The sequence below is a fragment of the Pristis pectinata genome, chromosome 19 (assembly GCF_009764475.1).
Source record: "Pristis pectinata isolate sPriPec2 chromosome 19, sPriPec2.1.pri, whole genome shotgun sequence".
NCBI lineage: Eukaryota > Metazoa > Chordata > Chondrichthyes > Rhinopristiformes > Pristidae > Pristis > Pristis pectinata.
The window spans coordinates 25,467,432-25,480,226 of NC_067423.1; the positions used below are offsets into that span (position 1 = coordinate 25,467,432).

General features: G+C 38.4%; 1 protein-coding gene across 2 annotated transcripts in view; it reads left to right on the top strand.

Annotated features, from left to right (window-relative positions):
- Nucleotides 1-90: 90 nt before the first annotated feature.
- brd1a (bromodomain containing 1a) overlaps nt 91-12,795 on the top strand; it is a 42,278-nt gene continuing 29,573 nt past the window's right edge. The window contains exons 1-3 of one of the 2 annotated variants that reach the window (XM_052033386.1): nt 91-457; nt 4,580-4,747; nt 6,591-7,975. In XM_052033386.1, the coding sequence (XP_051889346.1) occupies nt 6,609-7,975 (1,367 nt within the window). In that variant the 5' untranslated portion in view covers nt 91-457; nt 4,580-4,747; nt 6,591-6,608. The remainder of the gene's footprint in view (nt 458-4,579; nt 4,748-6,590; nt 7,976-12,795) is intronic. The other variant, XM_052033385.1, reaches the window with a different exon arrangement.

Here is a 12,795-nt window from a genome sequence, read left to right on the forward strand (position 1 = left end):
CAGCGCCAGAGCTTTCGAGAAGGAAGCGGAGGGGGGAGGGGGGTTTGGCGGGGGAGGGTGGGTCAGAGAGAGAGAAAGAAGGGGGAAAAAACCCGCACCCCCCCGCGCGCGGACCCCCGCGGCGGCGGCACCGCGAGCCGAGCGTTGGCGCGTTCGGTGACAGTTGGCCGCGCGGCGCGGGCGGGCGGGAGCGGGAGGCGGCCCTCGGGCCCGGGCTGGGCGGCGCTGCGGGCGGCCGGGGAGGAGGAGGTGGAGGTGGTGCTGGGGAGGAGGAGGAGGAGGAGGAGGAGGAGGAGGGGGAGGTGGTGCTGGGGGGAGGAGGAGGAGGAAGGCAGCTCGCGTGTGCGGTGCAGCGCGGCGTCCGTTTCATGAGCGCCCTCCGAGCGGAGTCGGGGCCTGCGCGCAGAGAGGGCTCTTCAGCTTCGAACCCCCGTCCCTCAGCTCTTCCTGACAGGCGGTAAGTTGGGCCTTGGGGTGGCGGGTTGGTCGGTTACGGGGGGGGGGGGGGAGGTGCCGTTCACCTGCTGCCTGGCGCTGGCGGTTGGCTCCTGCTTATTGTCGGGCGCCATGTTTTCGGTCGCGGTGTTGCGCGGAGTTCGGCTTCACGCCCGGAGTGCGGGGGAGTAGCCGGGCTCAGCGGGTGTCGGGGTAAAGTAATGGGGGTGGGGGTGTGTGTGTGTGTTGGGGGGGGGGGAAGGAGAGAGGCGCTCGGTGGGTGGGTGATCGGGCGTGTCGGCTGGGCGTGCTGCCGCCGCTCATTCAAACAGGCCCGGGTGAGCGCCTGCCGCAGTGACGTCACGGCGCCGCCCCGGGCCCCGGCCGGGACCTACTTCCGGGTTGGCCGGTGGCTCCGGTCGGCGAGAGCGGCCGGTCCCTGGGGCCCCCGCCTCGCCGCCGAACTGTGTGCTTGTGAGTGAAGGGGCCCGCCCGGCAGGGCAAGCGAAACTGATCAGATGAGCCGACCCTGTGGCTGACTTGCGGGTTGGTCCTTCTGCTCCCCTTCTCCATCCCCCCCCCCTCCCCAATCTTCCTCAATCACGGTACTTGAATGTACATTGAACTCAGCTGTAACGATGCTTGATAAGCAGAGGTTGAATGTATGTTGAACTGTGATGTAACTTTTTTTTTGAACCTTTGTCCTGTTAGTAGGAAAAGCCTCTTTCTGGAATGTGTTCAAATTATCTACCACTGTGGCTTAACTTTTTAAAAAAAAGTTCTAATTTTGTGTGCGTTAATAATGTTCATATTTTAGTGAGCGATTATAGTTTACTACTGTGAATTACTTCCTAGTGTGAAGCATTCCACAGCAGTTGCCTATGAAATCGTGTACTGTTTATGCCAAAGCCTTTTTTCAAATGAATTATTTTGTTGGATTGTTCAGAGTATTTAAATTGTCATCAATTTATTGGTTTATTGTAGTTTAAAGATATCTGAAGTATCTTCCTTCAATAAATTGCATCTGTGGTGTTTTATTCGTATGCAAATAAGGCCAGACTTATAAAATGTTGATTTCTGAAATCTGGAAGACATTCCTTTATTTGGCTTTATGTTCTAGAATTTAAGACGATATGATTGTTCTTCCTCACTTTACAGTTTGTCTCCGAATTCCAATATAACTGCAACCTGTCTCTGGATTTGAAATAACTAATATTAAATAGTGTCTGGACCATTCACTTTAATCGTCTTTGTAATTTTCAGTTGTAGCACTTAAACTACCTAGAAGGCCATTTAAAATTTATTTCAGTTAAATTTCCAGCAACGCTAAATGAAAATTTGTTACTTTATTATTGCTTATTGCATCACTTTTGTGATATGTGAGGGAGAAGTTTGGATCAAATCAGGTCAGAGAATTGTTTATAGCACAGAAATATGCTATTCGGTACTTTGAGGTCATACTGCTTCCATGCAGGAGCAGTACATTCCTCTGGCATCATCCATATACTTTCCTTTCAGCTAGTTGTTCAGTTCCCCTTTGAATGCTACAATTGAATTGGTCTTCATTACTTCCCCTGATGGTAGATTCCAGACCCCAACTTTAAAGAAAGTGCTCCTTGTGTCACTTTTGTCTTTGTTGTCAATCGTTTCCATTCTATGTCCTTTAATTCCTGATCCTCCCACTAATGGGAGCAGTTTCTTGCTTAAAAGTACCCTTTTAAGTACCTCTGTCAGATCCCCTTACCAAGCAGAATTATTCAAACTTCTCTAGTTTATCTATATAACCAAAGTCTCGCATCTCTGAAATTATTTTTGCAATATCCTTTGCTCCAATTCTATTCTTTGTGTTTTTCCTAAAGTGTGATGCCCAGAACTGGGCACAATTCTGTTGTGGCCTAAATAGTGTTTTAATAAAGTTTCATAACGTCTTATGCCTCCAGCTATAACGTCTAGTATGCTTTCTGAACCACTTTTTCAATTTCACTACCACTTTCAATAAACTGTGTTCCTTTACTTCCACACCTTCGTTCTTTGTACCTCTTTTAGAACTTATTAGTATGTCCTAATTGGATAACATTTATCTTATTGTTCCTGAAGAATGAAATTTTGTTCTGTGATTGTTTTTGCAACTTTGAGCTCGGTTTAAATAATTCCAAAGATTAGGGAAAGCATCTGACTTAAAAGTCTTCCAAGTTTGACAGCTCCACTAACTGCCTTTAGAGGGATGTGAGGTTTATGTCTTGAGCCATTGGGAAGAGTTTATTCACAAATGAGTATTTAAATATTTGATTGTCCTATGAAATAAAAAGGAACTAAATCTGATTCAGACAGTATTATCAACTTTAGAGGTCAACTTTGGATTCTTCTGTCCAAAGTGCTCATTCCAAATAAACAGAACTAAAAATTTGCACATCTACAATGTAAATTATTGGAACTTGGCCATGTAAAGATCAGAGCCAACAGTCCAAATTATAAGCCAGTAATAAATATTAAGATTACTTGTCTCTACTTACAACAGTTACCAGCAGCCACACCCCAGTCAATTGCTCATTTTTCACTTTGGTGCTTCATTTTAGGAAGGATTAAGCATAGCTCTTGGAGGTATTTTGATACAGTGTACCCCCGCTGTATGACAGCTCAGGTAATGGAAATTAGCCCTTATGGAGTTCACAAATCACTACTAAAAAGAATTTGAGATAACAAAAATTCTCTGTTACACAATTTTTCTGGGGGTAAAAAAGCTAAATAAACACAAAATGCAAAAGAAACAACATTTTGTCAAGGGCTCTTGTTTTGAAAAATTGCAATGCGGACAGTTCTCTAGGAACACAACCCTTCAGTTACATGGAGGATGTACTGTACTAGAATTCAAAAGCTTTTAGTTTATAAGAAGTAAAGCCAGCTGTTTCTTACCATTCTTATTGTGCCTTCAAGCATTGCTCGTGTTTGATGGGTTTTTTTTTACTGAACACATCTCTAAAATGTTTTTGGTTGATTACATTAATACAGCAGACTGCACCAGTAAAACAATATCTTTAATAACTAGAGTACACATCAATTCTTGGGTTCTTTCTAGACTTTATTATTCCATTGCTTTTACTGTCTGATCTCCCACTCTCCAAAGCTTCAATTTATCCAATATATGGGCATTTGTACCTTATTCTGCTTGTTTATCACAGTGACAACAGTCATGGTTTAAGCTGCAGATAAGCTAAACTACAAGGATGCAAGCAAAATTTGATGCTGAAGTTAGCATTCTTGAGTTGGAACCAATGAGGGATTGCAAAATGGATGTGGAACCCTAGGTTAACATTCTCATTTAGCTTGCAAAAAAATTGAGTTGGTGACAAATGGAGAAAGTTTATAGTGGCAATCAAAGATTTTAGCTTCATTTCTTTTCCATTGTGATGTTGAGTTTTACCCAAACTTAAGTGTTTTAAGGTACAATAGTAGATGTATTGAGAGAGGTTGTAGAATGTAAACTATCTGTTATCAGTATACCCATGGAACTGAAGTTGATACAGTCAGCTTAGCTATTTTAATTGAATACTATGGGATTTCTGCTGGCATAGAATTGATGGTTCTTAACAAGTGGAAATGTCTGCTTGAGATCTTGAAGGATGTAAATGGTTGACTTTTTCCGTCATAGTATGTCAGCAATATTTTTGTCGTGGGTTTGAACTTAATCATTGAGTGAGAACATGGGCTTCTGTTTTTAGACACTAAAGTAGACATGACATAGGGTCAGCCATGAAGTTATTAAGTGGCAAAGGGGACTTATTGCCTGCTCATTCTATTTATTATACTTTGCTAAATGGTTAACTATGCCCAAGTTTCTTAACACTGCAAGTTGCTTCCAGCTGAATTTGAGTGAACTGTTAAAATTACTTAATCCACCCTCATCGAAAAATTGATACCATCTAACAAAATCAAGACAAAAATAAACAGGAGCTTCGTTGATAACAGATTTATAAATTTGAATTTTGCAGTTGGTGTTTAAACTAGTTAATCTTTCGTGAAACGACAAAATATTTGTTTAATATAGAGCCTAGGTCTGTGTCTTGGCAACAATTTGCAGTAAATTGCAAAGATGCTGGCTGTAGGTCTTGTATTCAATTGGAGGAAATTGCTTTTTGTCTTTTAGTGGACATCGACTGCAGTGTGCTTATTGGGGAAATGGGACTTTGATATTTGGTGAAGATATTATGCAGAAATGTGACGACTTTCTCAGTTGTCTTGCACATGAAAACGGGAGATTGCTGCAGCTATATTCGAGCACTAGTCAACTCTTTCAGGAATACTAAGCAGTCTGGTAAGAAGCAGTGAGAAGTAATTTGAAAAAGGATTAGCTATCCCTTTCGGTGATTAGTGTAGAAATGGAGTAATGTGAAAATCAAAATCTTTGGTAGTTACAAGCACGTAAGAAATAGGATAAGCAGTAGGCCATCTGGCCCTTCGAGCCTGCTCTGTTATTAAGATTATGGCTGATCTTTGGCCTCAGCACCATTATTTAGCAGTATCACTATATCCCTTGATTTCCTTAACATCCAGAAACCTATCTGTTTTGATTGAACTTGGACTCTCAGCATTTTGGGATAGAGAAGTCCAAAGGGTCACCACCCTTAAGTGAAGAAATTTTTTTCTCATTTCAGTTCTAAGTGACCTTATTCTTAAGCTGTGCCCCAGGCCCTAGACTCCTCAATTAGGAGAGACATCCTTCATGTATCTAGTCTCTCAAGCCCTTTAACTTGTTGATTAAAATCTCCTCTCATTCTTCTAAACTCCAGTGAATACTATCCAGTCTACTCAATATTTCCTCATCCAGCAAACCAGTTCACTGAATCCTCACTGCACTCCCTCTATGGCAAGAACATCCTTTCTGGGATAAGAATTCTAAAGCTACATACAGTGCTCCAGGTGGAGTTCTCGTAATAAAGGTTAACATAGCATTTGCCCTCCTAACTATCTGCTGTACCTACATGTTGGCCTTCAGTAGAAGCACACCCAGCTCCATTTGACCATCACCCTCTAACCAATCTCTGAGCATTTAACAAATGCTCAGTTTTTCTTTTATCAAAATAGATTATCTCTTTTTTTACATTATTGGGGGAAAATATTCATGTTAAACATTACTTATTATTTGAATTATGACATAAATTGTTACTGGACTTGTATTTTTCTTTATCAGATAAATTTTAATTTAGTGAATTAACTTAAGTAAACAATTGATTTATAATTTTACTTTCAAATTTACTTTGAGTCTGCTTGTTGCTAAAGCATTAATAAAACATGATTTTCTGCTTTCTAAGTGGAGATATTAGTACAATTAATTAAACTTGATGAGACTGGTCAAATTGTATAGTATGGCAGGCATTAAAATCAAAGCGTACAGTTTTGATCAGAGGTGGAGAATCATGGTAATGAGTACTGGTATATAGTTATAGGAGCAGAAAAGAGAAGACTCATTTGTAAAGCTATGGAAATTTTAGATCTCTAAACCCATGAAGAATCATCAATTTAGAACTATCACCAGGAAGGTGAGGGGAGAAGAAATTAATGGTTTTTTGAAGTATAAAATGTCTTAGGAATAATTGGGGGATTTTGCAGGAGAAAAAAATGAATAAATGTTTGAAATTAAGCACTGCAATACTATGAGGAGAACATAGGGCAATGAATTCTGATTTGAAAGGCTTTAGTGAAGCATAAGCAAAGATTGGGTTGAATGGCCTCATTCTCTGCTGTAAAGTTCTATGGTTTCCTGCTCATCATAGAGTAATCTGGTTTCATGGGAATCATAGGGTCATTGCAAATTTACGACACGGAAGGCCATTTAGAGTATTGTGTTTCTACCAGTCAAAAATGGCTGCCCAGTCTAATTCCTCTTTCCAGCACTTCATTTAATCTTTGCTTTAATGTCAGTCAATTTGAAATGGCCAGTGCCACCCTGACTATGATCCAGTAACATTGGTTGCCAAATACATTCATAAAATTAGGTTGGAAGTGTGAGGTTGGGTTGCAGCTGAGCTGCAAATTTTCCACAGTCAAAAAGGTTTCGATGGATTTGGTCCAATTTAATTCAAATTTCTTGCAATGTTTTGTAACTCTTATTAACACAGGAGTTGGAAGTTTTGACTTTATGATAAATTATTTTTCAGCTGACTTCGTCATTAACAATGAGAAGGAAAGGAAGGTGTCAACGAGGGACAGCAAGGCGCCCAGCTTCACCTTGCCAGTTGAAACATTCGCCAAGTCGTGAAATGCTGACATATGCTCAAGCTCAGCGAATGGTTGAAATGGAAATTGATGGGCGACTGCACAGAATTAGTATTTATGATCCTTTGGAAATCATTTCAGAAGATGACTTAACTGCCCAAGAAATTGTTGAATGTAACAGCAACAAAGAAAACAGTGAACGTCCACCTGCTTTTGTAAAGAGTAAAAGATGCAAATCCAATAAAGTTAAAAAGAAGGATGTCGTTATTCAGAGTACACATGGTGCTCAAACTCAAGTAAATGCATTGCCAGAACCACGGTTTAGAATAGTAGATTATGAACCACCTTCTGCTCCTCGTCGACCTTCATCTTATTACCGGCTCATTGAGAAGTCCCCAGAGGAGCTCAATAATGAAGTTGAGTATGATATGGATGAGGAAGATTATGCATGGTTGGAAATGATTAATGAAAGGCGTAAAAGTGATGGTTTGAGTGCAGTTTCACAGAATGTGTTTGAGTTTCTAATGGATAAACTAGAAAAGGAATCTTACTTTGAAAATTCTAATCAAGGTGATCCTCAGTCTTTAATTGATGAAGATGCTGTTTGTTGTATATGCATGGATGGAGAATGTCAAAACAGTAATGTAATATTGTTTTGCGACATGTGTAATTTAGCAGTGCATCAGGAATGCTATGGAGTTCCATATATACCTGAAGGACAATGGTTGTGCCGTCGTTGCTTGCAATCATCATCTCGATCTGTTGATTGTATTTTGTGCCCAAATAAGGGTGGTGCTTTCAAGAAAACAGATGATGGTCAGTGGGGACATGTTGTATGTGCTCTGTGGGTTCCTGAAGTTGGATTTGCTAACACTGTATTCATAGAACCTATTGATGGTGTCAAGAACATTCCAGCAGCCAGGTGGAAACTGACATGCTACCTCTGCAAACAGAAGGGGCTTGGTGCTTGCATCCAGTGTCATAAAGCAAATTGTTACACAGCATTCCATGTAACTTGTGCTCAACAAGCAGGTCTGTACATGAAAATGGAGCCTGTTAAAGAAACTGAATCCAATGGAACAACGACATTCAATGTGAAAAAGACTGCTTTCTGTGCTGTGCATACACCTCCAGGGTGTGTGAGAAGGCCACTAAACATTTATGAGCCAGCTGAACTAAAAAATGGCATATGTAGAAAAGATTCACCTAACAAGGCAACAAAAGCCAAGTGTAAGACGAGGCAGAAGACAAAGAAGGCACAGAAGCTCTTAATTGAAAAAAGTACTACTGTGCCTGTCGTATCTGTTCCATGCATTCAGCCAGATAGGTGAGTGACTTGTTAAATAATCACCTGATTTTCGTTTGAAAGTTTTATGATGAAATCTGTAGACAATGAAATAAACCTAATGAAAATGTGATATGTCTAAAAATGGTTTTATGTTTTTGTCTTTTTGTTGTAAAATCTCTTAAGCCAAAAAGAGTCAAAAACCTGAAAGATCACTTAAGTTTTTTTGCTCAGCCATTTGAAGTTATGCCACTATGGGTCAATCTGATTCTACAACCAGTTCTCTAATGCCAATACTGAATCAATTGCATTACATAAGGCTTTGAGACAGCAACCTATCCAGTTTTTAAATATTTAGCTGAAGTCCATAGCACTTTAGAATTAAATTGCCTTGTGTCATCATCCAAAGTTTATACCTTTCCACCTCACGCAATTAATAACTTTGAATCTGCATGCTGTCTGGTAACTGTTAGTCATAGATACAGCTGGGAAACAGGTCCTTTGGCTCACTGAGTCTACACAAAGTGTTTATACAAATCCTACATTAATCTCACATTCTCTTCAACTCCCCCTCAGATTCTACCATTCACCTACACATTAGGGGTAATTTACAGTGGCTAATTAATCTACCAACCTGCACATCCTTGGGATGTAGGAAGAAACCCATGCAGTCACAGGTAGAACATGCAAATTCCACACACACACACAGCACTTGAAGTCAGGATTGAACCTGGGTCTCTGACACTGTGAGGCAGCAGCTGTGCTAGCAGTGCCACTATGCTGCCCATCATGCCTGCTAATGGTCTTGTCCTCCAAACTTCTGCCCAACTAAACAGATCTATGTAGACCAAAGGGTTGTGTACCATTGTATTTTGTTTGGATTGACTAAGGGTGCTTATTGGTCTGCTCTCCTTTTTCAATTTTGCAGCTTTCATTGCTTGCAGGGAGAAATAGAAGAGTAAAGAAATACCTGAAACAAAGAAAAAGAATGAAAAGTGACTGGAAAAAGAACAGATTACAGAGAGAGAGTAATGACAATAGGAGAGAATCAGAGAAAATGAAGTCATTGCAGAAATATGTCTAAATTATCACAGAAAAGCAGCAAAGAACACACACTGTGCTGAAGAGTCCCAGGAAACTTGATTAGTAATAACATCGAGTATCACCAACATACACAAACTACAGTATGGGTATCTGTTTTCCTGGCAATCAAATGTTTACGTTAGCCGAACCTTGTATGTCTAAAGCCATTTTTCATTCTGTTACTGACTGAAAAATCATTAAAAGACCTCTGACATAGTGGCAACATTAGCTTGAAGAACTTTTCAGTGAGCAGAAAAGTAGTAGACTAAATATAAAAGAAGTTCCCATAGCATAATACAAAAGAAATAAAAATTTAAATGATAACTAAATTGTTAGTGTTTAAAGGAGGGAACACTAATGGATGAATGATAAATGTTAATTTAGCAATAATCCTGTTTTTCATGCTGGTGACTATGAAGTCGTCAGTTGATAAACACAGCAGACAGCAATATTTCTCCCCTATCAAACATTTTACGTTTATTCCTGAATGAGTTTGAAATCTTTGTTTATAATGGGACTCAGTAAAACAAATTTAATTTTAATTGGAACGTCATCTTTGATGATGAAACCCTATTAATGACTCTCAATGGTAACAAAGTATTGGCATTTTCAGAACTCACATTAGATGTCATTAAGAAGTTTGTTCATTTTATGTCATAAACCTGAAATATTAACCATTTTCCTCAACAGAGTATTTTCAGCATTGAATTTTATTTCAGATTTACTGTATCTGTCCCATTTTGCTTTTCAAACCTTAAAGGTTCCTCTAACAAAATAGCTATGTCTATCAATTACAATAGATTTGTTTTCTATAGCTTGCAGTCACATTTATGCAGAATTCTACATTAGAGATGCAGTAAATTAGTATTTGTAAAATGCGCATGTAATAGAAGACACCAGCATTCTTCAACCACCATCTAACCCTTTTACAGAACATCAGTTGTTGACAGTGAATCAAGCCTTCACTCTGGGAGTGGTGTTGATTTGAGCCAGTATGGGCCTTTGGCATCAAGAGTACCAGCAGATTTTGGAGGGAGAAAGTAACACTTAATTCTCTTATTTGTTTTGCTACAGTGACCTCTGCATAGGGAAAAATAACTAACTTTACATTGCATGTTAAAATGCATGTGTTCATGTTGCAACTGCCATTTTAAATGCAGCAAGACATTTGTTAACATTTTCATTATAGTAAAACAAAGCTGATTAAAGTTTGAAAGCTAATCAAAGGAAGTAAAGATTAGTGTACATGACAAAAAGCTTAACAAAAATGTTGGGTTTTCAGGGTGGCCTTAAAGGAGGGAGATAGATGTTTGTGAAGTGGAGGGAATTTCCGGTTTTCACTGCCTAGATATCAGAAGGTATTGTTGTAGTTAAGGAAATGTATGCTGTACTGGAGTTCAGAATTGGAAGGAAAATTGAGACTAAAGAATTGAGCCTAAAGTAGGTGGGGAGAGACTGAGCCTTGGAGGGACTTTAATACTAGGGTAATTGTACATTTGGTGGACCAAGACTCATTGTGGGTCAGAGAATGTGGAAATGATGAGTGAATAGAGTTTGGTGCAGACTTACTAGAAACATATGGCTCATTCCATCTACACTTTGAAGAATGTAAGACACTCTCCGACACTGGTATACTTAATGTGCAGCTGTCTTGCAATCCATTTGCATTTAAAGGATGTTTAGTTTGACTAGATAGAGTTTAGTGGAAAGCTCAGTAAAGCTAACAGATACATTTCTTGTTATTTAAAAATTAAAAGTGATTATGAACGTTGAAGGATGTACAGGTAATCAATAGTAAACATGGAAAGCAGGGAGTATATTTTAAAAACTGTAAAAATGGAAAATGCTGGAAATACTCGGGTCAGGCTACATCCATGGAAAGAGAAATAGAGTTAAAGACTTGAACCATAAACTCTTTCACTTCACACAGATGTGACTTGAGCTGCTGAGTATTTCCAGCATTTCTGTTTTTGTTTTAGACTTACAACTTCTGTAGATTTTTTTGATTTTTGAATATTAAAAAAAAACTGGTTCCCCTTATGATACAGATTTGCTTCCTCCATTCATACCTCTGTAACCTACCCTAATTGGTATATTCCAATTAAAAACGTGGCCTGGACTTTGTCAAAGTTTTGGCAAATTACAGTATAAGGATAGCATTGTATCATCTTTTCAAACAAAATTCATTGCTGATATGTGCTGAAGCAGTTTAAGTGTAAATATCCTCAGCAATTAGTGCAGTTCCTGGGTCACCACATAGTTATTTTGTTCATAGTGTCAGTCTCTGTTAAGAATTTCTTTTATTGCCTGACACTTTTTTACATAGTCAATTGTAGATTACTTTCATATCATATACTTATTATGCATAACATATGGCTTCATACATCCAAATAATTTTAGTAAGGATGTATGGTGCATGCCCTCAAGGCTTGTTTGATTTTGCTGAGTTCTGCTAGCTTTTATTGGAATTTCCTAGAAATTTCGATGCAGAAAACTGTACCAGCTTAAACTTAAATTAAATGAAAATCAAATTTAAAAAAAACTGCAGATGCTGGATTCAGAAAATTCCAGACCTTAAACTCTCTTCCATTTTCTCCCCCTTACTGTCTTAACAGAGAAACTTTAATTTCCACCACACTGTCGATGAACTCTGGACCTCCCAAGGTGCTTAATGGCCACTTAAATAGTTTTGGAGTCATTGTTTCAATGTAGGACTTGCAGAATGTTAGGATCCCATAGATAACAATGAGCAGATGAACAACTAATTTAAAGTGCGAGTTGGGAAATAAAATATTGCCAGTACACCAAAAAGACTCTCCTCTTCAAGCTGCATCTTAACATTAATTATGTTCACTTGAGGGAATGGGTGTTTGCATAAAATCTCATCTGAAAAATTATACATAAACCTTTTTCTAGTTCCATGTGTACATAGCTTCATTTTGTCTACTGGTTTTAGTTTCATTTTCAGTTTCTATTGGTCTTTTATGACTGCCATGAAAGAAATGCTTGCATAAATGCAATAAGATTCATTTGCTGAGCAAGTAGTTTAATTGTAACAACATTGGTTATTGAACATTTCCCTCTATTGATTTTATATTTTATATATTATATTTTATATAATTTATATTTTATATAATAATAATAAAATATTATATTTTATATAATAATATCAATATATTGATCTATTCAGATGCTGCCTGACCTGCTGAGTTCTTTCTGCAGCTTGTTTTTTTGTTATTCTGAGTTAGATCGAGTACACTGCCCAATAAATAAAATTCCGGGGATGATTTCAAATGGCCATGTTTTTATTTAATTCAGTCCAATTTTAATATGTATTCCAAAACTAGCCTGTGAGATCTTAACTCGGGCAAATCCCTGCATTACAGTTATGATTACATATCAGAACATTTTTATCGGCTGTTTTGTTAAAAAAAATCTTAAGCTGAAAAGTAGCTATGTAAATGCAGGTTTTTTATTCCAAGTATTATGTTGACATTATTGTGTTCTTGAACGATTTTGAGATGTATGCCATCCTGTGGATAAAGAACACTCAGTGGATGTGCTATACTTACTCTGTCAGTAGAGGCTTAATAAGGTTCTGCATCAATAGTTACTTAAGAAAATTTTAAAAAACTATAATCAAGGGGGTAAAATATTGGTATGGATAGAAGAATGGCTAATTAAAAGGAAACAAATAGACATAATTCTTTTTAAAATGTGTTTGGCCCTTAATTTTTACAATTTGTTGTAAAATTGCTAACAACGCAAAGACTGTGGGA